The 26,366-nt window shown below is 42.1% G+C and overlaps 2 protein-coding genes across 2 annotated transcripts in view; one reads left to right on the top strand and one right to left on the bottom strand.

The window, feature by feature from the left end:
- Window positions 1-2,290: 2,290 nt before the first annotated feature.
- Window positions 2,291-17,722, top strand: LRRC40 (leucine rich repeat containing 40). The gene is made up of 15 exons (XM_065842371.2): window positions 2,291-2,472; window positions 3,301-3,482; window positions 3,996-4,069; window positions 5,056-5,185; window positions 5,553-5,676; window positions 6,470-6,612; window positions 7,694-7,866; window positions 8,174-8,264; window positions 10,012-10,057; window positions 12,049-12,154; window positions 12,749-12,856; window positions 14,428-14,538; window positions 15,647-15,724; window positions 16,106-16,291; window positions 17,073-17,722. The coding sequence occupies exons 1-15, from the start codon at window positions 2,328-2,330 to the stop codon at window positions 17,176-17,178; spliced, it is 1,803 nt and encodes a 600-aa protein (XP_065698443.2). The 5' UTR covers window positions 2,291-2,327; the 3' UTR covers window positions 17,179-17,722.
- A 333-nt stretch (window positions 17,723-18,055) lies between these two features.
- Window positions 18,056-26,366, bottom strand: part of LRRC7 (leucine rich repeat containing 7) — a 136,536-nt gene continuing 128,225 nt past the window's right edge. The window contains 1 exon segment of the mRNA XM_065842604.2: window positions 18,056-24,056. Within this exon segment, the coding sequence (XP_065698676.2) occupies window positions 23,949-24,056 (108 nt within the window). The 3' untranslated portion in view covers window positions 18,056-23,948.

Below are 26,366 nucleotides of genomic sequence, written 5' to 3' on the forward strand. Positions count from 1 at the left end.
AAGTTTCTTGTCATATTAAGTGGAACCTCCTGTGTTCCAGTTTGAACCCCTTACCCCTTGTCTTACCATTGGTTGTCACCAAGAAGAGCCTGGCTCCATCTTTGTGACACTCACATTTTATATATTTATAAACATTAATGAGGTCACCCCTCAGTCTCCTCCAAGCTAAAGAGCCCCAGCCTTTCCTCATAAGGGAGATGTTCCACTCTCTTCATCATTGTTGCTCTGCGCTGGACTCTCCAGCAGTTCCCTGTCCTTGAACTGAGGGGCCCAGAACTGGAGACGATATTCCAGATCTGATTACCGTGTTTTTAACAGGCTAGGTCAACTGGTACATCAACCAGTTACATAGTGGTGAGTGGAATGGGTATTTTGTTGCCTGGATTCACTGAGATGAATGTATTTCGAGTGCTGTGGAGGAACGTTTTCTCCTCTATCACTTCTGGCATCACATCATAAATAAAGCAATCAGTTATTTCTGAAGTCCATAAAAGCAATTTTTAAGTGACCAATATTAATTATTTTAGGAAGCTCGACCTTATCCGCAGCCCTTCCCATCCGTTGTTATTTCTGCCTCTTGTGAACAAGCCTCAGCTTGTTAACTCCAACTCTTCCAAATATATTTTTTTAGGGGAACAAACAAACTGAATTAGCAAGTGTCCATACGAAATGGGGATTTCCGGTACTTTTTTTTCTTTTTTTTTAAGACTCAGTTGAAATACCCAGCTTTTTCTTAAGAGGGCTGCCTGGTGACTCCCAAAGGGAGACACAAAAAAGGGTAATTAAAAAGTAAAAATAAGTGGGCCATATCTTTAGTCAAGTGCTACTGTCTGAAGTATATGAAACATTTCTTGAATCACAAGCTTGTTTACCTAATGTGGTATTTGGTCCTTAACTAATTACTTTGAAATTCAATTGAACTATTAGTAGAAGCTATTTCCAAAAAGAGTGGCGTTTGAAACACAAATCTGGTGCTTCGAAGTCAAAAGAGCTACAACTCAAAACAATGGCTGGGCAGGGGCTTCTCAGCAGGAGCTGAACTGCTGGCAGGATCTGCCAGACTAGCCCTGACTTGCGGAACTGGTAATTTCAAGCACTGGGAGGCGACATCTTTCAGTCTGTACTGTTGTTATTTAGTTTGCAAGCTCAGGACAAAGGGAAAACGAAATAATGAAGTGCCGTGCCTTCTCATTTGATATGCGCCATGTGTATGTTTCAAATGTTTTCCCAGGCTGTCTGGTCTGGATGCACAGTTGTGACCCAAGCAGACAGATCAGCAAACACAAGTGGGGAGGAAGGGTGGCAGGGCAGATCTGTGTCATGGGGCAAGCAAGTTGCTGAGTCTCCTTTGTAATTATTAGTAAGAATTTAATGTCCACAGACCTGTCATCAGCAACAGCTTCTAGTCTTGCTTCGTCACAGGATGCCTGGGGTTGCACACCCTTATGTAACGAATATTCAGGTTGCTGTTGAGGGGATGGGGCCTCTCCTTTGTCCTCCCATTTTGGGGGGGGAATTATGGCCAGAACTGGGAGCTGGTCCGTGTAGGAAACAATTATCTTGCCAATAGAATAGGCCCAGGCAGAATCTTTCAGCGAAGTATATTTTATTATGATTTTGCAAGACTAGGTGTCCTACCTAAAGGTCAGCACATGGAATAGGGCAAAAAGCCCTTGCTTATATCCCTCCCCCCCAATCCCAGCGGCAAATTCCCTCCCCTGTTCCCCAGGGGGTTGGTACTGCAGGGTTTACAGACTGCCCGACCCTGCCTCAGTTTACCTGCCTCATTCATCTAATTCTAACAACCCCCTCCCCTTATTGATTCATTTAAAATAGGGATTCCTGGCTCTTCGGTTACTCTTCCCACCTAACTTTTTAAATACAGGAATCAGTTTGCATTCCCGGATTAGTTCGAAGAGACTGTGTTTTACATTAAGGATTCACAGTCCGATGTCTCTCACTCCTTCCCCCACGCTGGGGTCAGACGCCAGGTCCCCAGTTTTATAAAAACATTCCCCCTTCAATGGCTTCTCACATCAGGGCGGTGGGAACCCCGTTCGGCCCGGGAGCGGCCGTGTCCATGTCGCACAGAGGTGACACTGCTACATCTCAGCACCGCAGCAGCTTCATCCACCTGCAAAAGCCCTTCGGGGCGATGCCTTTATGCCCGCAGCCCCGGGGCCGCTCCGTTGTCGGTGCCGGGCGGGAAATGGCGGCGCTATCGGGCGGGGGGGCGGTGTCGGCGGCTGCCAGCACCGGGAGCCCCGTGGAGCGGCCCCGCCTGCGCGGCGGGTAGCGGGCGGTGCCCGCCCGGCCCTGGCTCACGGATGGCGGCGGCGCGGAGAGCAGGGGATCCCCGCGCGGGCTTCAGGCGGCCGGAGGCAGACCCGGGCCCGGCCGTGCCGCAGGGGCTGCTCCGAGCGGCACGGAAGAGCGGGCAGTTAAATCTGGCGGGCCGTGGCCTCGGCGAGGGTGAGCGAGGGGACATGGGGTGAGGCTGTTCGTGGGAGCTTGGTGCCCCCGCTGGGCCTCCGTTCAGAGAAGGGAGCGGAGCTGGTGAGGGGCTGGAGCACAAGTGTGATGGGAGCGGCTGACGGACCTGGGGGGTTCAGCCTGGAGAACAGGAGCTGAGGGGAGACCTTCTGATCTCTCAACTGCCTGAGAGGAGCTTGGAGCCGGGGGAGGTCGGGCTCTGCTCCCAAGGAACAAGTACCAGGACCAGAGGAAACGGCCTCAAGTTGCACCAGGGGAGATTGAGGTTGGATGTGGGGAACAATTTCTTCCCCAAAGGGCTGTCGGGCATTGGAACAGGCTGCCCAGGGCAGTGGTGGAGTCACCATCCCCGGAGGGGTTGAACAGGCAGAGATGAGGTTCTCAGGGATGTGGGGTAGTGTCAGGGGTGGGTTAACAGCTGTACTTAAAGGTCTAGAATCATTTTGGTTGGAACAGACCCTCAAGATCATCAACTTCAACCATTAACCTGTAATTCTATGCTTGGCAATGTCATCCTGGCAGTATTGAAAAAATAGGGACCAACAGCCATGAATATTTCCTGCCATTTGTTTGCAGCTCAGCTTACTTGTGGCTGTTGCTGGCAGATTTCCAACAGCATGTTATTGTCAGTTCTGGAAAAATGTCTCTAGAAATAGAGTTGGCTATATGTGCATATGTATATAGATTCATAAAATCACAGAGTCGTTTCGTTTGGGAGAGACCCGTAGGTATATGAAAAGCATTACAACAGTAGAAGTTTGAGAGTAAATAGAAGAATTTAATTGATGCGTGTGTTTATTTATTTAGTGCCTCAACATGTGTGGCGGATAAATTTGGATACTCCAGAGGAAGCTTATCAGAATCTCTCTTTTGGTGCTGCGGATCGCTGGTGGGAGCAAACAGACCTGACCAAGCTGATACTGGCCTCAAACAAGCTGCAGAGTCTGTCAGAGGATGTCAAACTTCTGCCTGCACTCACTGTTCTGGATGTAAGTCCGATGATCATGTTGTGGTGCCACTGTCCTCTCTGGAGGAGGTGGGAAAACATGGTCTTAGATCTCTGTTTCCATTTCCCTGTGGTGGTGGATGTGGAGAGGTGACACTGGTGTCTTTTCAGGATAAAGAAGAAACGGTTACAGGTTGCTCTGTTAGTATATCAGTTTATACACCGGTGGCAGGTACTGATCTATAGAAAGATCTGGGAAGTTTTATTGTGGACACTGAAGGAAGGGCTGTTACTGGATGCAACTGCTTTTTCTGCACTCCCCCTTCCCTCCCCCCTTCATATCTAATCTCTCAGCATTTGCTATCAATTCAGCAGAATTTTGCCAGATTGGCAGTTGCAGTGCTGCTGTTGGTAATTGATTTGAGGCATGTACATCGCTGTTACTTGTGCACAAAATTAGTCTGTGTATTAGTTAGCTTGATTTGTTTCTGGAGTGGGGAAGGAAAACCTTCAAGATACAAATTAGTAACTATATTCTAAAAACTTTATATTCCAGGTGCATGATAATCAACTGACATCGCTTACTTCTGCTTTAGGACAATTAGAAAATCTTCAGAAACTTGATGTCAGGTAAATACATGTTACAAAACTGGAGCATGAGAAATATTGCAGTGACTTTTGTGGTATGAATAAGAGATTGCAGTATATCAAGTTTTATTTCAGAAAATTAATTTCAGATTTTTAACTAGAGATTTTAAGTATATTGAGAATCCCGAGTTTTGGATCAAAACTGATGATCTTAGGTTTGTTAGAATTATTGTCACTAGTGTTCAAAGTCCTGTCTTACTTTGGAAGGTGAAAATGGTGATGTTTTTAATAATTACACAGAAGCAGTGTCTACATACGTTTGCTTTAATCTGGCAGATGTGACTGAAAATATTTTTTGCCATGAATAAGATACACTGGAAATAATTGTATAGATCTTGTTCAGGCTGGAAAGTTTATAATCTTATGTTTACTGGAGTAATTTTGTAAATTTGTGCAGGAGGATAAAGAGCGTATGCTGCCACAGCTATGTGAACTACATAAACCAAAACAAATTAAGATCCAGCTGTAATATTGTAAATTCAGATGAGGATTAAAAGCATTCTTGAACAAACAAACAAACACACAAAATGAATTTCTGCCAGGAAATGAATCCATTGTAGAGGGTGGTCACAGTTGTAGGAGACAGATTTTCCTTAGGGGTGACAGTACCCAGCACAGCAGGTGTATGTGCTGTAGCATGGGAATGTTTTGCTGCAGCGTGGGGATGTTTTGCTGCAGCACAGGAATGTTTTGCTGGAGCCTGTCTCACTGCAGATGCAATTAATAGTTGGTCTGTGCCGCATGAATATCCAGTGTATGGGATGCTGGGTGCACTTCGTCTGTGCTCTGGGGTGTGAAGACTTTGCATTTCAACAGGCTGTGTGTGGTTTGGGTAATCCGGCCGATACAAGGGGTGAACCTCTTGGTTGGATAGCATTGTGTGTAACAGCAATGTTCTGTATGCAGTTGTATTCTTAAAACTACTTAGTAATGTTTTTTTCCCTTTGTGTTCTGTGTTTTAATACCAGCCACAACAAACTGAGAAGTATCCCAGAGGAGCTGACGCAATTGCCACATTTGAAGAGCCTACTTCTTCATCACAACGAGCTGACTCACTTGCCGGCAGGGTTTGGGCAGCTTGTCAATTTAGAAGAACTAGTAAATTACAACTTTTTGAAGAATATTTATTTGCGTAGAAAGGCTATGTTTTGTTACTGCTAATGGTAGAACTTTGTGAATATCCTAGTGACTTCCATAGATTGTCAGCTATTACACGGTGGGCTTTATTTTGTTGTTTGAAACCAAGTTTTGCTCTTAGTTTGCTAAATATTTGAAGAAATATCAGATCCCTTGTAATCTCTCAGTCATGGGAGACTTGTTTCTTCTTTTCACATCCTGGGAGATCCTGAAGATCTCAGCCATCTAATTTTAATGTTCTGCCAGTAATTAATTTTTCAGCAGCAGTACTCATGGGATATTTTAAACATCTCTATTTCTAACCTTTCTCTCTTTTTTTAATCTTCAGGATCTGTCCAACAACCATCTCACAGACATTCCAACAAGTTTTGCTTTGCTCATTAACTTAGTGCGACTTAATTTGGCCTGTAACCAACTCAAGAGCCTACCTGCAGATATCAGTGCCATGAAAAGTAAATTAGTTTCCTCAGATTATTAAATGCCATGTAGCCAGCTCTGTAGTCATGTTCAGAAACATAGTTCATATTATTCAGGATTGAAAAATACATTCTCAAGTGTTAATGTATTCTCAAGAAATTTAGTCCAGAATTATTTTTAAAGATCAGCTACTATGTGTCGTCTTGTGGTTTATATTTCTTGATAAATGGGGCACAGAATGATCAGAAGAGTTTAAGGATTAATACTATTCTGTTTAGAAGTTATTAATTTTAAGGCTGCAATAAGAAATCGACAATTTTTTTCTTTATTTCACATTTTGAGTGGAAAATAAAGTATAAATGAGAGACAGCTGAAATTATTGGAGAGAAAAAAATAACACCAATTATAGAGTAACAAAATTGACTTCTAGTATTAGAATGTGAAATCCCAAGGTGACTAGTGGTTGATATGAAGTGCATGTTTAATAGGTGTGGCAGATCCACAGGAGCAGCAGGGGATGGCCAGCATTGAGAGATGCTGCAGAAATTACCTCCAGACCTTTCAGAGATGGTCTGTGAGATCAGACCCTTGCTTGTCAAGAGCTAATGTCTGGCAGTGCCACTGAAAGCATTCCAGAGCATTCTATGAAAAAACAAGATGCCTTGTTTTCAGGCACGTTGATGTTAACTGATCTGTTTTCTGCCAAAATTCTGGTTGACGAAATGCTGTTAAATTTATTATAAACCCCAAGATTTTTATGCTTCTGTAGAAAACAACTTTTATTTTCTCTTATTTTCCCATTTGTGACTTGTCCATTTACTTCGTCAGGCTTAAGACAACTGGATTGTTCTAAAAACTACCTGGAAACTGTACCTTCTAAAATAGCGACTATGGCATCTTTGGAACAACTTTATCTGAGAAAAAATAAATTACGTTCCTTACCAGAATTTCCCTCCTGCAAGTTACTGAAGGTAAGGTTTGAAATAGTTGGTACACTGCAAATGTATTTGCTGGAGACTGTTAAAATAATGACAGTTACTTTCAACACAAATTTTTGTGAATTGCTGTGATCAGAAGTTCTTTGTGTAGAACTCTGTTTCATACATCCCCATTTTTATTTACTGCCCACATGGGTCAGTCTTAAGGTCATTTGGAAGACAAATCTGCAGAGTACTCTTCAGATTTGGAAAATAAATATTTAGAAGAGCAAAGACTGAAAAAGTGCATCTAGTATTTCTTGCAGCAGTTATTTTTTATCTCTAGTAACATTTTCTGGATATAATTACTTCGTTCGTGATAATTTTTTTCTTTATAACTTTAGAGAAAGTATACTTTTTTTTTTTTCTTTTAGGATAGTCAGATCTTCCAGATATTTAATTCCTAACATGTTTAAAATTCAAAGTCACTCGTCTCATAACATCAGAATATGGTTACTCAACTAATAGACAAATGAGCGGGCCAGTGAAGGTCTGTATCACTGTGCTGTTTCCACTGACCAAATCCATCCAAGAATGCAGATACCTTCTTAGTTCTGCGTAACTCTGAGCTGAGCTGTTACAATCCCCAGCTATTTCAGCATTTTCTAACAAAATGTATGTTGGTGAGTGAAGCTCTGTGCCTTAGTGCATCCAGCAGCATGTGTACACTCTTTTTGGTCTCAAGAACCATTGAATTTTTCCATTTTAAGTGAAACACTTCCAGTAGGGACACGGAGAGCTGCCCTTGCGAGTTCCTGTAACTTGGAATTTAAGGAACCTCTTGAGTAAAGAAGTAGTTGACAAGTTCTTGACGAAACTGAAGCAAATTCATGCCTAGCTTGGGGATGGAAATCAAACCTGAGGGCTCTGTGACAGTTTCAGAAAAGCCCAGTTCAGACTCGTGTCTCTGGATCTTCACAGCCTTTGATATTTCATGTGCAAATGTAAGGAAACACAGGTGTGTATTTTCTCCACGTCATTGTATGTTTTTGCCAATGCATGTTTTAGGAGATAAATAAGTTATAAAGTAATTTTAATAGAGTAACATCATTGTGGGTGATATTTGTTTCCATAGGAATTACATGCTGGTGAAAATCAGATCGAAACGTTAAATGCAGAGAATCTGAAGCATTTGAATTCCCTCTCTGTATTGGAACTTAGAGACAACAAGATAAAATCAGTTCCTGATGAAATCACTTTGCTTCAGAAGCTGGAGCGACTTGACCTGGCCAACAATGATATCAGTAGGTAATATTAAAAACTGCATTATGTCTGTGATGAGGCTTAGCTAATGACCTCTAATGACAACTAATTCTATAGCTGATGTATTCCACTTGGTAAAATGGGATTAAAAAAAGACTCAGTCATAAAATAAAGGAACCCTTTCTGTGTTATGTAAATGCTATGAGCAAACTGCGCCCTTCTTACATGTAATATGTTCTGTATCTTGTTATTTGAACCTGAACTTCAGAATACCAGGCCATCTGACAAATCACTGCAAATTGTTTAGATTTAGTTTTGAAGCTCCTTTGAAATGAGTTGTTTCCATTTGCAGGTTACCTTACACACTGGGGAACCTTTCTCATTTGAAATTCCTGGCGTTAGAAGGAAATCCTTTGAGAACCATTCGAAGAGACCTTCTGCAAGTAAGCACTCTAGACAGTGTATCAAATTTGGTGGTGTTGCATGTGTATGTTAACCAAATTGTGTAACCAGAGCATTAAATAAGGTTAGAAAACATCTGGATTTCAAATAGCTGGTGCAGCTTTAGTCCATCTCTTTAGTTTGTGTGTGCTGTGGTTTGGGTGCTCTTCCTACTGCAGTTTGATGTGATGCATGAGACCCTGGGAACTGTGGAACAAAGGTGCTTTGTGCTTTTTAGGACCTGTTTCTCATTGCTACAGAAGCTGTAATGTAGGTTGCAAATAAAACTACTACTGCTACTCTAGAATTCCCTTTTGTTTTCTCTCCAGCAGGCCCCTCTTCTTATTGTTGGTATAGATTACTTTTCTGTGCTTTTGCCGGTGTTATAAATGTTTAGAGAGCACTGGGATTCTTTAAAAATAGCAACACTGAAGACTTTCTGTTGAAATGAAGTTTTGCAATGTCTGTCAGAAGAGGGAAAAAAACATCGTGTGCCTGATTAAGTGGGCATTGTATGCACTAAGTTAATGAACTGGGTTCTGCAGATGGAAGTCATACATGATTTCAGAGTTCAAAGTGGGCTTAAAATGCACATGCAAAGGAACCTGGGTTAGTGCTGCCTGCCCACTTTAGTGCTGGTATTCCCTGGCTTCTGAGGGTTTGCTGTCTTTCAAATCTAAGAGCATAGATGTGCGTAATCTCTCGTGTATATTTCACATTTGAGCAAAGGACAGGTACAAGGATTCCATTATGATCTTTTATACTTATCCTGTCTTGATCCATTCCTAACACTGCAAATTCATATAACTGCAATTTTATATGCCTATATAGATTTTGTTGCACTTGATTTAGAGGAGTAATTGATAAAACTTGTAGGGTTCCCCAGACGCTTCTTAGCAGCAGGTGAATACTGAGGATTGGCGGGGACTGGGGTAAGTGTAGCCTAGCAGGCACGGATTCTTTTGTCTCTGTGTTATCTCAGCAGGTTCCTTGTGAGAGTCCTTCCCCTTCCCCTTCATTTCCTTCAACCCCTCTGCATTCAGGTCATTCAGTCTCTTACTGTGTATAATATAGTTGTCAGCTGGAATGAGAAATATTAATTCATATTCAGCACTTCAGGTCAGTCCCTGGTTTTAAAGTATCAAGGAGAAGTGTGTAAAATTGTAAGGAAAACATAGCTTTATCATAAAAGCTATGGGTGAGATTATGTTTAATGGCTCATAGATTGTGCAGATAATGTTTGACCAGCAGAAGTTGCTATGAGAGGAGTGAAGGTCAAATCTTTGGAGAATCCAGCTGTTAAAAATTCACGCAAATTGTGTCAGCTGAAGTGTTTTACCCAGAGTTTGTAATTTTGGACATAAAAAGTTCCTGGAACACTGAGCAGTCAACTTCCTTGACAAATTTTATATTTCTTCCCCAAAGCATAATCATGCTAGACGTTTTTAAAGAGGAGATTAAGTTCATTTGAACATTTTTTACTTGTTCTTGGAACTGGCTAACTTCTTCAGATAAAAACTAAAAATGTGGAGCCTGAGGTAGTGACGTGGGATTGGAATTTTTCAACTGGAATAAATAAAATTGTAAGTAGGCAAATTCATACACTGCTTCAAAGAGGGTTTTTCTCTGGAAAGCATCAGGTGGCTTTTATAGTCTGCAGTGCCATGGGCTCCACCTGTGTCGTTATGCAGCTGTGGAAACACTGGCTGGCAAATGCTTATTGACCTCCCTTTTGTGTTTTCTTTGAAGAAAGGCACACAGGAACTTCTGAAATATCTAAGAAGCAAAATCCAAGGTATGTTCTTCCATTGCATTGCATTTTAATGAGAATGAGAAATTCAGGTAGAACCTATGAAGATTAGCTGTTTCAATCCAGTTATCCTTCAGTTTTCTGCAATAATACAGTTTTCTTCACTTACCAGTTTGCTCTACTATTTTAGTGCTGTTTCTTATTCTGTTAGATAAAACCAAATAACAAACATTCATTATTGAGGATTATAATTTAGAAAAATAATCTGAAGCGTTTTTCCCCGGTCCCTTTATGTGTTTTGCATGAGGAATTCCAGTAGCTTTTTTATTTTTCCCCTAAACATTCACGAGGAGTTTACAGAAGGGGTTCTTTTCAAGCTTGCCATCTGTCTGCTGCCCTGGTCATGGTATAGAGAAGCAGGTAGGGTTTTGCAGATGTATTCTGTATTATTAATTCCTGAACAACACGGGCAGTACAGTCCTGCGATTCCTAGAGCGTATGTGCATGGAAAAGTCTGGGTGATGCCATGAAAACTGCCCTGCAGCTGGCTAAGAATATAATAAGTTTTTGGGAAAGAAAGTAACTGATTATTTTAAACATCATTCTAGTCCTGGCCTGTTAGAATTCATCTTTCTACTATCTAATAGTCTTGATCCCAACATGTCCTATGGAAATAATTAGAAAGTCATAAAGCAGAAAATGAGATGAAATATTTCAAAGGGATTACTTCTCTGTGCAAATGCTGTGTGCTTTCTGCAGAATCCTCTCTGCCACTGTGGACTGCCTAGATAATTCTGTATCACATTTCTTTAAGAAATGTGGTACTTTGTAAAAATAAACCGATAGTATTAAAACAGGGAACAAAAAGTTGCTAGTTGCTTTTGCACGCTCAAGTCACTTTCCTGGGCTTCTAATTTGACTGAGATATTTTGGTTTTTGTTTTGTTTGTTTGTGGTTTTTGTTTGGTTTTTTTTGTTGTTCTGTGTTTCCTAAACAAAATAGCGGAGATGAAAGTTTATTTTTTTATATAGGAAACAGGCTGTCAGAGTCTTTAAGTAACTTTCATGCTGGGGAGATTAAATTATTTGAAAACAGGAATTCAGTTTGCCATCTTTAGAAATCTTCATCTTAACGTTTAAAACATAAAGTAGGCAAAATGACTGAGTTCACTGGTCGTGTTAATATGGAAATGATTATGCTGCACTTAGATGGCACAAAATGATGAACTTCTTAATTTAGAAGGGGCCTTCATAATACCTGCAGGCAACTTGTATTGAAAATGGTATGTGTGCATTTTCTTTTTTGCCAAGTGGGTTTTTTGCCGCATGCCAGAGGATGGCAGTATTAATTAGGTTACTGCAGCATAAAAAATTGCTTCAAAATGTCAGGTTCCATGCAAATCTGACACATTATTAACTTGACATAAATGAATTGGATGCTAGAGTGCGTACTCAGAAGCTTATGTGGTGAACTATAATAATATAATTGTGGATGATAAAATTAGCTAATGTGTTGCATGTACAACAGTGCCTGTGATTTTAGCTGTTCCGGTGTCTCATTTGAAGCTGAACCAGCCACAGTCCTGTTTCTGTAGAGGCTGAAATTGGAGCAAGGCCTCTTTTTGCTTGTTTTTGGCCTTTATTAATGAAGGGATAACTAGTTGGGACTGAGTGCAATTGTTAGTAGACTTTTATTCATGAATGCTGCTGAATTTCCATGGAGTTTTGTTCCATTTTTTTAGTAGAAGTTGCTTTTATTATCCTTTCCCCTAGTGAGGTGTGTGAGCCCCTGGGGTGTGATGCCACCGCTCAGGTGTGCAGAACAGCGGGTTTAATCTCTCGCATTTCTTAAATATTCCACGTGGCCTTGCCCTGCCCATAGCTTTGTCACCTGGATTGCAGATAGCAAAATGCACTCTACAGAGGAGGGAGTGATGGGGGTTTCTATCAATATTTTAGTTATAATTGCGGCCATCTGGGTCATTCAGAGCACTGCATCTGCTGGCAGTTCTGTGACTGTGTCTCTGTATTCTCTAGACGAGCCCAGCCCCGCTGGAGAGCCCCCGGTGACAGCCATGACCCTTCCCAGCGAGTCCAGGATCAACATGCACGCCATAACCTCACTCAAATTATTGGAATATAGGTATCTGTTTTGAAATACTACCTATTTTTCTGAAGTTGTAAGAACACTTTCCTATTTCTTTTACCCTTCACGATATGTACCAAAGTGTCTGCAAATCCTGCTGCATTTGTGCATTTTTCACTTTAATTTGTGTGCTCAGGAAGAGGCAGAATTGAATTGCAGGGGTATTTTAATTATTTCTTTGTATTATCAAATATTCCACGGTGACTTTCCTTTTAACTCACTGAAATGCTTAATACCTTCAGGTGCTTTTAGTACCTTTTAAATTTCTTTAGCAATTTTCATTAAGTCTTAGCACATCTTGTAGTGGGTGAATATCTCTTCAGTTATTTCTTAAATGTAACCAGCAATATGTTAGGTTGGGAAAGGGGGAACAAAACCCTGTTTGCAGAGAAGTGCTGAGTGAAATGCACAGTCCTGCTGGGAGCTGGGGGTGGTGAAAGGGCTGGGCAGTCCTTTGAGGACTTCAAACTGTAGATATTTACCTATCTATTCTACTACTCCTCTTTTTTCTAAAAGAAGGTGAAAATGTCTTGTTAATAAGTAGGAAATGCTGAACTTGTGTTAGTGAGCTAAGTCCATGTCATTGTCCAGTGAGAAGCAGGCAGCCGTGATTCCCGATGAAATGTTTGATGCGGTCAGAAGCCATCCTGTCACCACTGCCAACTTCAGCAAAAACCAGCTGAGTGAAGTTCCTCCAAGGTACATTTATAAAGATCTTTCGCTGTTTATTTTCTATGCTTGTTCCTCAGCATCTTGTGGTTTTTTTCTGATCAAGTGTATCTACACTTTATGCTGTGTATATGTGTGAATATACTTGGACACATCAATGAAAGTATAAGTGAGATGCTGAAAAATCCTCTTGCATTTCTCAAAGGGGCAGCACACAGGTGGTTCATTGATCAACACAGGGACTGCAGGAAAAGCAGCTTGGCCACCCTCAGTGCATGACATGTTTGTCATCTTGCTTTGCTCAGCATTGTTGAAATGAATGAGGAGAAACTGATGTGGCTTCCAATCATAATCAAGTGCTCTACTTCACTGCAGTGTCTTGTTGTTTCCTCTATAAAGCTGCCTTTTTCCCACAGCAAGATAATCTGTGTGGATTCACCACTTTATTTGGCGATAGGTTGTACAATAGCTGAGGTTCTATTTAAATTTGGTTTATTCAGATAGCATAATCGTTTGTGGGTTTTTTTAAGGAAGCCTGAACAATTTCTGTACTTCTTTTTTTGATGGGTTTTGTGTCCTGTCACACAGCACTTGATATTACTGTGATTGTCACTTCATCCTCAATCAAGGAAAAGCTTTCTGTTGACACTAATGAGAGTGAATAGTCGTTTTGTGTAAGGAGGAAAATTATTGCATCTCTAGTAGCCCAAGAAAATCCTGAAAGCTGATTTTTAAGGATACCACTACATTTGTGGGGGTAACTTATTTCTGTTCTTGGACTCAAGTGTGCTGAATGTTTAACCTTTAGTCCATAGAACTTGCAGAGGTGCCATCTCTTTCTCATAGGAAAAAGCCTCTTTTCAGTACAGTTTGTAGAAAATCAGTTTAGTGAGGTAATGCTTGTGCCTCCTGTGCTTTTGTGTTCCCTGAGGAGGAAGGTGTAGGTGTGTGGCTGCTGATGCCATGGAATTCATTTTGCATCCAGATAGGAGAGAGGAGCATTTAGTTCGTTTAATTACCTTGTTTTTAGAGCTAAAACAGAGATTCTGTTTTACAGAGATACAACAGGCTAACTTTTTGAGCTGTTAAATACTTCACACCAAAACATCTTAATATAAATCCTTTTACAAGAAGGAGCAAGAATGCTGTTTCCTGGCATCTGTAATAGCAGAAAGTGGAACAGAGATGAAAAATTGAAATAAAATAATCTTGTTCTGTTTCACTGCTAAGATGGATGGTCTTTTTGTTAAAACATGTACAAGACAAGGAGAGGGCAGCGATGGGCATCTGTGCCGTAGTTCCTGAAATAGCTCTTAACTGCGTTGAGTAAAATTTGCTCTCCTAATCAGCAAGAGAAAATTTAAAAAAAAACCGATGTATTTACATGAGGAGTAAGACTCCAGGACAGGCAGCTTTCACAGGTAGAGTTTCCATTATCTTCGCTCCACAAAATTGCTTCAGAAATGTCAAGAAACACGGTGTCCTTGATTTATAGAATAAAACAGTTTGTTTTTTGGTTTTTGGGTTTTTTTTAAGTAACTTAGAAAATATAATGCAAATGTGAGCTTCCATGACAGGAGTATATTCATATTTGGTTTCAGGATTGTGGAGCTGAAGGACTCGGTTTGTGATGTCAACCTTGGCTTCAATAGAATCTCATCTATTTCCTTGGAGCTTTGTGTGCTCCACAAATTGACACATTTGGATATCAGGTTTGTGATGTGTGTTGGACTCTCTCTCTCTCAGTAACTGATTTTCATGCCTTTCCAAACCAGCCATCTGTTACAGTGGAATAGCAGTGCTGAAATAGTTTTTCATTTCCCAAAATGCCTCCGTGACAGCTGAGTGGCCGGCAGATCTGAAATAGCAAGTGCCCCAGATTTAGGCATTGGTTAAAGAAAACTGCAAAAACCAAGTGGATGAGCTCTGAGACTTGGCTGTGATGAAAGGTCTTGTCTGAGGCATGAAAGGGTCTCAGGGATGTTAAGTTGCTATCTAAAAACAGCCTCTTCTCCCCCAAACCCAGCAGAGAATCCTGGAGGGTGGCTGAAAGTGGTGCAGTGAAGGCACACTGTAGGGATGTTATTTGTTATTTAGTTATTTACTGTCATTTCACCTTTGCTGCTTCTGAAAAATGCTCATTGCATTTGCTTAGACATCCTGACCAGCTCGCTGGCGTTTGTTGTCTTTGGTGTTTCACAGAATGAGAAATGGCAAAGCACCATTGCAGGGACAGGTTTTTTACTTTGGTTGGGTTTAAAGTCACGTAGGTCTAAGTCTGGTGTCTCGCAGTGAGTGGTCTGTATGTTCCTGTGTCACCCTCAGGAGATACTGTGTTTGTCCTTACAAACCCCTCTTTTCTTTGTATATAAGAAGCTTCTAAACGGCTTCCCGTGGTGGGAAACAGCAGCATAAATGAGCTTAACAGCAACCAGGTACCAGGCTAAAGGTATTCTGAAGATGTTTAGAGTTATTCTACTGATTCGCTTTGGCACCAAGATCTGGGCAGTTTCACAAGCTCCTCTGAAACGCGAGGAGCTGAGCTGCCAAACGGGTTTGTGGAGCTGTTGGATGCTTTGAAATACTCAAGAATCTTAAGCGAACAGACTTAAATCTGCTGCTGACAGGAATGAGAATGCAAACTTGGCTTGCATTAGGTAGCGTCTGTACTTGAGCATGGTCTTGACCCATTTCTGAAGCAATTAATTGGTTTAAGACAGCATGTTAGCACTGATAAATATGTGTATTCTGTCTCTGTGGATTCTTAACTGAAACTTCATAGAAGTTAGTGATTATTGTTTGTCTTCATTTCCTCCACAGAAATAATTTTTTGACGTCTTTACCTGAGGAAATGGAGGCACTGGCAAGACTGCAAATAATAAATCTTTCTTTTAATAGGTAAGCAACTATTTAGATTTATATATATATATATATTCAATGGACTGAATTCAATACAATGTAAGAAGGAGAAGGCACTTGATCACCAGCTGTGAGCTTAACACAGAGGAAGTGCCTGTACTTCTTTACACAATGGGTCATTTATTTTTGGAACTTACCACCACAAAACATTTGGAGAGAGACTGGTTAAAAAAAGAGATCAGAACAATCTTGTGAACAATATATCAAATACTGGATTCCAACAGGGCTGCCCTTTGGCATCCATAATACAGCAGCTCTGAACTAACAGGAGCTAAAACACCTTCTGATTTTTAAGGCTGCTAATTCTTTTAATGCCCTGTTTCTGACTTTCTTTGGTTTGCTTCCTTTTTCTTCCCGAAGATTTAAAGTATTTCCCAGCGTCCTGTATCGCATGGTAGCGCTGGAAACCATCCTGCTTAGCAACAATCAGGTGGGGTCCATAGACCCCCTGCAGCTGAAGAACATGGACAAGCTGGGGACGCTAGATCTGCAGAACAATGACCTCCTGCAGGTGCCACCAGAGCTTGGAAACTGTGAAACTCTGAGGTGTGTATCCTAACTGGTGACCAGGTTTATGTATATATATATATATATATATATGTAGGTTTGTGTAAATCTATGTCATTTACCTTGTCGGTACGTACAGACACTGCTGGTGCACCTATAGACCAGCTGAGCCAGTGCAGATTTAGCTCCTTACCTGTGTAACTCGTGTTAATATGACAGAGGCAGGACCAACCCTCTCTAAAGAATGTCCAGAGAGCCGTGCCTGAATATCCTGTCATTGTACACCTCAAAATAGACAGTTATGCACAAGTGATGATTCTCGTCAAAGACGACAAATCACTGGTCCCTGTGGTTTTCCCCTTTAAGGACACTTTCCAGAGGGACTTCAAAAATACAAAATAAAACACCACCTTCCCCCAAAACAAAAACCTCCACAGAGATTTATGTGCACCAAGGACTAGCAGACCAGCAGCTAAGCTGGGAAATGGAGGGTTAGGATTGAATGTAGTTTCCCCTTTTACTGTGCCATTTCTGTATGTCAGAAGTTCATTTTCTCACTCCTCTGGCAGAGGTTTGTGAAAGAAGCAGGATGTGTGTGGTATGTGTCTACAATAATGGACCAGCACTGATTTATTAGCATAAATTAAAATTCAGATGTCTCTCAAGAAGATAAGTTAGTGTGAACTAGGAAAGCAGAAATTGAAATTCTTTTAGTAGAAGAGAGGAGGAATTATGAATTTCAAAAGATTTTAAAACCTGTGAATGTGTTGGTACAAGGAAAAACCTTTATATGAGTAGCTCATGCTCTCCGTTTCTCCAGGACCCTGCTGCTGGAAGGCAACCCATTCCGCACACCCCGTGCAGCCGTCCTGGCCAAGGGAACAGCCGCGGTGCTGGAGTACCTGAGGAGCCAGATCCCTGCGTGACGCAGGACAGACAGACAGGAACAGAAGGAACCTGTCTGACCAAGCGCTGCCAGGTTTTACTGCCCCGGCTGCTTGGTTTTAATATTGGTTGTAATTTGCATGTTAAGAACTCACCTATGGGACGTTTTTCCCTCAAGGCTGCACGTAGCAGGAGTGCATTTTGAAATACCACAATATAAGTTTACACTTTGTAATCAAGAATGCTGTTAAAAGCTGCTGTCAGTAATAGCAACGATGTTTTTTCTATAATTAAGATAATTTTTAAAAGAATTGTCAACATCAAAGTATTTGAGCAAAAGGCAGAAGTAAGCACTTTGATTTTGTGTACCTGTTTTACAATCTCCTGTAAGGTGTTTATCCCTCTTTGGTGCTGCCTCCAAAAAGTGGCTACTGGTGATAAAACACTTGACCCCTCAAGCTGTGTGACGGTGCTGAGGACATGGTACGACATGTGCCGCACCCATGCGCGTCTCATAGAAAATAAGCAAAAGGTGGTTGCTGTTAGTAGCTGCACTGATTCAATAAAGTTTCCTGTTGGAGGGTTTGGGTTGGTTTTCTTTTTTTGTCAGCATTAAACTGTCCCAGTTCTGAATGTGTCCGGAATGAATGTAAAATACACTTGATGCATGCTCAAGATCTCCAGGTTTGGGGAGGAGTGGAGGTGTCTGTACCGCACACGCAGGACGTGACCCCGAGAGGAGCAGAGCTGCGGACACCTGGAAAAACCTCCACCAGGAGAGGGACGGGGTAAAACGTGAAACATACGTGATTGCGTCTTTGTGCAGGAAGAACAGTGACTCTGGCTTCCTGTGACTTGCACAACAGCATTTTTGGAAACCTCAGATCCTTTCCAAGAGTAAAAGATGACAGAAATGAATTACAATAAGGTGACGTTTTTATTATTTATACAATAAAGAGACTTTTTAATGTTATTCAAAACACTTTTTTTAAATACTGAAAAAGTTGGGTACACCAAAGCCGAAAAATGGCTCTGCTATACACTGCACAGCATTGGTTTAGTCCCTGTATTTGTTTTATGTACAGAAGCATCTGCAAAATGCATTCGAAACACAATATACACCTTACGGATAAGTGTCATACATGAAAGAAAACTGGAAGGATACAACCTGCATGTGCAAATTAACTAACAATATAATTGATTGCACTGAATCAATAGATTTAAAATAGAATTTTTGAAGTACCTTTTTGCACATAAAATGAAGCAGCTTTCAAGTTCAGGAAGTCTTTATACTGCAAAAAACATTAAGTACATTCACAATCTATGTTAATAAAGTAGTAAATATTTCTTCATTCAGCTTTATTTACATTAATACCGTAATTAAACTGAAAAGTACAGTTAGTCATTTGTAATATAGCAATCTTTTGACACATACAAAAATGACCATTTTTCTGTATATAATTTAAGCTCAAAATCACAATTATCTCAAAATATTAATTACAATACAGCCATCTCCATCATAATTAAACATGTCTTTTATAAAATGGTAAAATTTTTCATAAAGTAAGCTGTTGGTTCGGCCCGGGATACAGTACTCACGAGTAGAAAAGGGCTGAGCGCTGGGATCTGCGGGCACAGAGCCGAGAAGGCCCCAGGAATTCCTACGCTATGCAGGGATGTCACTCCAGAACCTTGGCTGGAACTGTCCGGGAAGGGCATGGGCTAAAGGCTTTTTATTTATGTTTTTAAGAGAAACTATTTAAATTCTATGATTTGCAAATACCATCTGACGAAATCTGCTTTTCCCCAGGTGCTGCCGCAGTGCCGCCCACCATCCCCAACAGTGTGCAAAACAAAACCAAGCCACCACCTAATTCCTATCCTGTCCAAACTACTGGCCTGAAAGTTGTATCGGTCCGTTGTATTCTGCTCACACCGGCATGGCTGACACGTGAAATAAATCCTTAGTGCCTGAAACACAATGGTACGTCTTTGTGCGCTTGCTCAAAGTGGAATTTTGGAAGGCAGAGGAGGGGAACGGGCGCTGCGGCGGGATGGGCTGTGGGTGCTCAGTGGCAGGGAGCTCAACCTTCACATCAAACTTCATTCACATTTGGAAATTCTAACTGTGAAATCCCCCTGGTTACAAGTGCTGCTGAGGTAGGTGGTGACCCCACGATGGGGGCTGCTCACCCCCTGCACCTGGCTGGGATAGCGGCAAAGGGACATGCGGGTCAGACCCGTTCCTGTAGGGTGGGGAGGAGCTGGGAGGGCACAGACCCGGCACTAACCCCCCGAGCCCCCCGAAATCAACACCCTGAGCCCCATTACCCGGCAATGAGCCTCGCTCAGCTCCTGAGCCCATGTCCTGCATGCGAGCACATCAAAATGGGTAGGTTTGCACGTAACACTGCCTGTGCATTTGCTGTTGCATATATCTCTATCAGATATATACACATATATACACATTTCTTTAAACAAGCTTTTTTTTTTCCATTGCATAAGGTAATTAGATGCTATATTACAAGCCAGAGAGGTTTAACCAGGGAACATCTTTACATTCAAAGTGCTTATTAGCAGCAGCAAACCAATCTCCTGAACATTTCCTACTGTAATTTTCAGCTGAATTTTTGGCTCATGAAGTTCAGTGGTGTTCTAGAGCACAGGAGCTCACTTTGCAGAGGCTCCTGTATGAGCTAAAAATACAGCTGTTGCAGCAGGGTTTCCAAGGTCTTTTCATCCCCGCTCAGCAAAAGGCCACTCAGCCTTTCCCACGAACCCCTGGCAATCACGGCATTCACTGCCCCACGGACACACCGCACGTGCCTTGGAGACAAACGGGGTGTCACACACATGGCCCGGTCCTGCCCGGGTCCCTGCGCTGAGTCCCTCTGGGACACCCTGACCTGTCCCCACCCCGGGAGCTGCGCGGGGCCATGAGACACGTGTGCAGACAGGGCCACGTTACAAATTATCTTGGAAAACATCAAACCAGCTTTGAGGATGTTAAATGAGAGATATTATGAACAACTGGCTTCTCAATTTCGTCATTCATCAACACCCAGATACAAACTGCAAAATGGGGAAATTACAAAGAGTGGGGAGTCCTGCAGGCTTCCTGGCGCTGGGCTTTTTTTTCCTCTAAATAAGAAAAGTATTTTGGAAGCAGTTTTTTTTTTTCCTCCCCCTTAAGAGCAGCCTTGTGACAAGGCTGCAGAAAAGCAGACGTGTTCCCACCAGCCTGGCCACTGGTCTGGGCCCACATGGGATTTCTACTTCATATATAGTAAATAAAAATGAATAATATCATAACCATGTGCAAAGCATAAACTTAACCTGGTACCCGACCTGCAAACCTGGTCGTGTTTGTGTCTGTCAGGTTACAGGAGACCTTCCGAAAAAGACAAAAGGTACAAGTCATTTTCAAGAACTAACGTAAAAATCCTAAGTAGTCCCATTAAAGTAATTTTAATTGCTAATATTATTAGTCCTATGTAAACATCAATTCTGCCAATTGGAATAAAAAGAATGAAAATATTTGAGGGGCTGTGGGGGTTGGTGTTAAATCTCCAAACTCTCCGTCAAGTCCCTCTGTGGAGCCGGTGGAGTTTTGGCCGAGTGAAGGACTTCACTGCGCTCAGTTTTATTGTAATTTCCTTTCCATTATAATCTACCAATGAAAGCACCCAGCAGTCTTGAAACACAGCCTGACTGACTGTGCCGCTGCGCTTGAGATCCGATAAAAACATCACATGGAAAAACAGCCGCGCACAAAACTCAGTCCGAACAAGCGCTGAAGCTCACCTGATTTTCTCCCGTTTCCCCATTTTTACCTCTCAGTTAGTCCCTTGGTTCAAGGTCCAGAGGCAGAGCCCTCATCGTCCCTCCTGCACTTGCAACTCCCCACGCTTCTGGTGCTATGTGCGGAATCTGGTTTTTGCAGCCCAAAGTAGAGTCCTGGGCAGGATTTGGGGCTGTTCCGCAGGGGAACAGGCTGTGTGGGCACACGCAGAAAAGGGCTTTTCTGCAGGAAAAGACAAAGGCAGCTCCACAGGGGAACTGAGGTGCCTAAATGTCTATTAAGGGACCTCATTCCCATTCAACGTATAATTAACTAAAAGGTATGTAGGTGTCTACAATTTTATAAATGGTATGTCAAACCCTATTTCTTTCTTTAAAGGGCAATAAGGACTTACAAATTTCAGTTTGCCTCTGAAATGCCATGAATATTGGAAAAGTTTCAGATGGACCTTCCCAGAGCCCATGGGATTTGATGGCACGTTATAAAACCACATTCTTGTGATGGAAAATGGAAAGCTCGAAAAATTGAGCAGATAACAATCCAATCGCGTGAATTGAGCAAGCTTTTTCAGCTTGTGGTACCGAGATTTTGATTTACTGAAAAATATTAGTTATTTAAATTTATGTTCTGAATACCACCACATCATTTACTCACATTGTAAGTGCTGGGAGGAGCGGGGCTGCTCTGGCTCATGCGGTGCCCATGGGACAGCAGCTCTCAGCAAGAAAACTGCACCGAGCGAGTGAAACTCCTGCGATACAGGAACCTGTGCGCCCAGCTCGGAATTGATGTTTCGTTAATATTTATACTAATAAAGTTAATCATTGCTGTTGATGGAGGAGCAAAAGGGAGATGCAAACACCCGCACAGAGGTGGGGTGTCCCCTGGAGCCAAGCGCGGGTGCAGCTGCCACAGAGCCAGGGAAACAAAGGAAAAAAAAGGAAAAACAAATCCAAACAATTAAAAAGCTTGTGCTTCATAACAATATTAGGACTTAGTTTCTACTCTACCCCCTAACTGACTAATTTGTAATGTGATTTTTATGTATGGGGTACTTTATCTCTCCTATGTGCACAGGTGGTTTTCACGATACGACCCTCTCTGTCCTGACCAGAACAAGCCTTTCCCAGAGCTGAGCCAGCCTGGGGAAGCCTGGGTTCATTGGAAAACCTCATCTTTAGCAGTCACGACCAGCACTGGGGGAGGATTTTACACGTCCCTGTGCGCCCCGCAGGGGTTGAGCCCCCATCTCTGTGCGGTGCTGTGAGCGCAGGGAGAGGAGAAACCAGCAGAGCCAGGCTGGGACAGCAGCCAGAGACAAAGCACAGGGTGACCTCAGCAGGTTTATCTCTGGGGACTTCGTCTGGTTTGCCTCAAGCCTGGCCTAAGCCCCTCGCCCACCCATGCGGGAGCTCCTGGTACAGGGGCGCGTCAGGATGTTGGGGACACAGCAGCTCATGGGGATGCTGATGGCACCGTGTCCAGGACAGCAGCAGAGCCCCACAAAAGGATTTTCATCCCTCTGCATCCACAGAGCAGACAGGGCTTTATACATAATGGCACCATTGTCTTTTGAAGCTTAGTTTAATTGGGAGTGTAATTATCTCCACTGGCGCGCACGCGCTGGGAAGAGCAGAAGGGTTTCCCGGCTGTGCCCCGATCCGCAGCTCCTCTCCGCTCTGACCCGGGATTTTTGGGGTGTTTCGATGCTCCCCCTGCACCCACTGCACCTGTCACAGGGTCAACGCAAACTGGGGACCCTCCAAACATCGGTGGGGAGGTTTTCTAGTGTTTATCCGCCTTGCTGTCAGTTACAAACACGAAGGACGCTCGAGCTGCTGCGCCACCAGCAGCTGTGCAGAACTCTGTGCTGTCACAATTCTCTGCTGGGACCAGCGCCAGGACTTTGACCCAAAGGGTTTTCAAACCGTGTATTTCACTGGGAAAGTTCGTCCCAGGCTCAGCATCATTGGATGCTCACCCTGCCACTCAACACATCTTAAATCAAATCTGCTCCCCTTCATTTCAGAGACCTCAGCTCAAAGAAAGGACCTGATAAAGGTTAAAGCCTCCCTGACGGCGAATATAGCAAGCAGGGGCGAGCACAGCCTGGACCAGAGCGAAAACACACAACAATGTAGGGCTGGGGGAACGGGCAGGGGAGTAAAGGGCTTATAATTTTAAATTAAAAAGTTAGATAATAAAATTAGCAGCAATGAAAGATGTTTTACTGCCACCCATCACAACCTTCTTCCATTTCTGAACCACACCTGCCTAAACTCACGGTTTGTCCATTGAGCGTGTTCCCATGGGATCAGCTAAAGCGTCAAACAGAGGGAACTGACCAATTCTCATGTATGTTATTTATATCTAGGTCCCACGGTTGACAGTAGAATTTATTAAGTATCTCACCCTGTATAGTGATATTTTCACTAATTAATATGGAGCCAGCTATACACACTGCATATGTACAGGTATTTTCATAAGGCATATAATATCTTTGCATTGAAAATAAATGAAAATTATTAAATTTAATTTAATATATACTTTCTTTGAGGTGTTTATGAAAATATTTTTTCTCTATACTTTTTGTATGAGACATGATAGAAATATTTCATGGGAAGTACAGGTTAATATATTTTATCTTTATAAAGGCATATACAACTTTGAGGCAGTGTTTCTGATGGACAGCAGAATTCCTAAAGAATTTGTATGTGCTTCTGTGTTTTGAAATCATATGAAATTGACTTTAAGAAGTAACTTGATTAAAAAAACGCACCAATGCACAGCCAGAGGCTGACAATTAAAACTAATACATAGCCACATGAACAATATATTTATATCGTCTATATATTTTTTTCCAAGATGATTGGTACTAACATATAGTATTATACATTTGGCACTACCGTTTGCCATTGGTCCAGCAATTGGCAAAAATTTGTTTCCTATGTATAAATCTGTTTGAACATTAGATCTGGCTAGACGTATTTAGTATTTATAAAAAAATATTTAGACAGTAAGCTCACGTTGAATAACTAGGTCTACTGTATTCTGGAAACTCTTCAGTAGTAATACAGCTTTCTCGTGTTCCATATGTACAAAACTGTGTCCGTTGGCCTGTAACACAAAAAAAAACAAGAAGAGAAATGCAATGAGATATTATTCAGTGTCTGCATTTTGGGGGAGTATAGGGATATATGGAAATTAAAACCAGGGATAACATAAATAACAGTCACACCATGATTTCCCACCAGCAGGAATCAACATGTTTCTCTCTCCCGCCACCAGAGAGACCCTGCAGCCCAGCTTTGAGCAAGGGCTTGGACTAAGCAACCTCTGGGGCTCCTTCCCAAATAAAACTATTCTGTGATTATGATATTCCACGTATTTTCTGAAGAAACACTAACGTTGGGGTGCAAGAGTTTCAAACGCTGTGGAGCCCAAAGGATGTGAACGCTGCCCAAGGCGGGTCCAGCTTGGGGAGATGCAGACACGCTGCATACACAAAGAGGGGAAAAAACGGAATAAACTGCCCAGCTTCAGTGCTCATTAAATCTTTTCTATAATTTGCCTATTTGCCTATTTCTATAATTTGCGCTATATGCAATAGTCAAATTTTAAACGCAAATGCCAACAGTTTCCTGAATGTGATCAATGCACCAAAGCAGCAGATCCAGCACGGTGCAGAACGGAGCTGGTCCGGGAGGGTAACAGGTCCCAAACACAGATGCTCTTCACCCAGGCACTGTCCCCAGAGCCCTCCCGGTGCCACCGCGGTGCCCAACGCCGTGTCCCTGCCGTGGAGGGGTGACAGCCGGGGGATGCTCGGCGGGTTCAGCTCCCCCTCCAGAATCCTGTGGTTCCGTGACTCCCTCCCCACAGACACCAGCAGAACAGGGAACCCAGACGAGCTGTGGGCTGCCCCAGGCAGAATCTGCTCACTCGCTTAAAGCCGTTCTATAAACACACCGCAATCTAACAAAACATATGTGTGTATATATCTCTTATTTTAACTTGTTAACTAACATTTTAAAACAGGTAAGTGAAGCCTTGTGGCTTTGGCCAATAGACAAGTTGTCCAACCAGACACCTGTTCTGTAGGTCCAGACCATCATATTGATATAATACCTGGATGTCTCCTTGGCCACCACAAACCCACCCTGATGCTCACCCAGACCCAGTGCTTGCAGGAAAGGTTCCACATGCCCTCTCACTGCATTAAAGGATTAATTAAGTTAAATAATTAAAGGACACCCAGCCCAGAGTGACAATTAACAGGGAATGTCAAGCCCTTTAATTTTTAAGTCTTCCCTCCCTCTTTTACCAATACTGCTTGGGGAGACACATAAATGCAAAATAAAAGTTACTGCTTCTCCTCAAAACATCCTGCTAAGCTAATTCTTCCATGAAAATGTTTCAAAATGTTCCCCTTGGAGCCCTGGTCTGATAACATCTTCTTGTGGATCTGGATACTTCAGCTAAAGGCTTTGCTTATATTTGAGAAGTAAACCACCCTTCATCACAGTTATGCTTTTATTCTCTGTTAATTCCTTCATGAGATTAGTGAGTGCCCTTTTCCCCGCCACAATATAAATCAGCACCTGGTAATGGGTATTATGGATGGGTAGAAGTAATTGCAAATAAAAGGAAAATGTGCTTGCCAGAGAATTGAGAATGATGTCCTGGCAGTGACAAACAAGACACTGCTGAGACTGAGCCACATCCTACGAGAATGATTGGGATGCAAAGCCAAACAAACTTCATCAAGACAGTGATGAATAAATTATGAGAGTCAAATTTGCTACCTAAAAAAATATACATCTGTACCTTAAATGTGATTATTTAAATATACATAAATGCTTCTATTTTAGGAAAAGGTGCTGAAACATGAGAAATCCCAGTGGCCTGTGCCCCAAAGGAGAAATAATCTGACACAACAATAGCTTTAAAAACTGTTACAAGCCTTTCAGGCAACGGTAACTGCTCCCTTCCTTTTGTCAAAGTAACCCTATTTGCTGCCAGTGGGAACTTATTTTCCAGACTTAACAACACAAAGAAGAAAGCACCTTGCAGGACAAGGTAGAAAACCCTTTTCTGCTTGGACAAACTGTTTTTTTCTGTGAATGAGGAATTTTCAGAGGTATGTTCAGGAATAGCCTGTCTATTTAAAAAGTTCATTGGAATACAGAAAATACTTGTAACAGAAACAAAAGCTGAGATTTCTCTGTAAATGATGCAGGCGCTTCCCTGGACCAGGAGTGGCTGTTTTTTGTGTAAGTGCGTTAAAAATGCTGAGGCAGCAAAAGAGAGGCAAAAATGTTGCCAGTTACAATTCTGTCCAAAAAAAGTGATTACAGAGCTCCTTACACCAGAGTCACATCAGCTGCAAAGGAGAAAATTATAAACGCGTCCCTCTTTGTCATATAC

The sequence above is a fragment of the Patagioenas fasciata genome, chromosome 6 (assembly GCF_037038585.1).
Source record: "Patagioenas fasciata isolate bPatFas1 chromosome 6, bPatFas1.hap1, whole genome shotgun sequence".
Lineage (NCBI taxonomy): Eukaryota > Metazoa > Chordata > Aves > Columbiformes > Columbidae > Patagioenas > Patagioenas fasciata.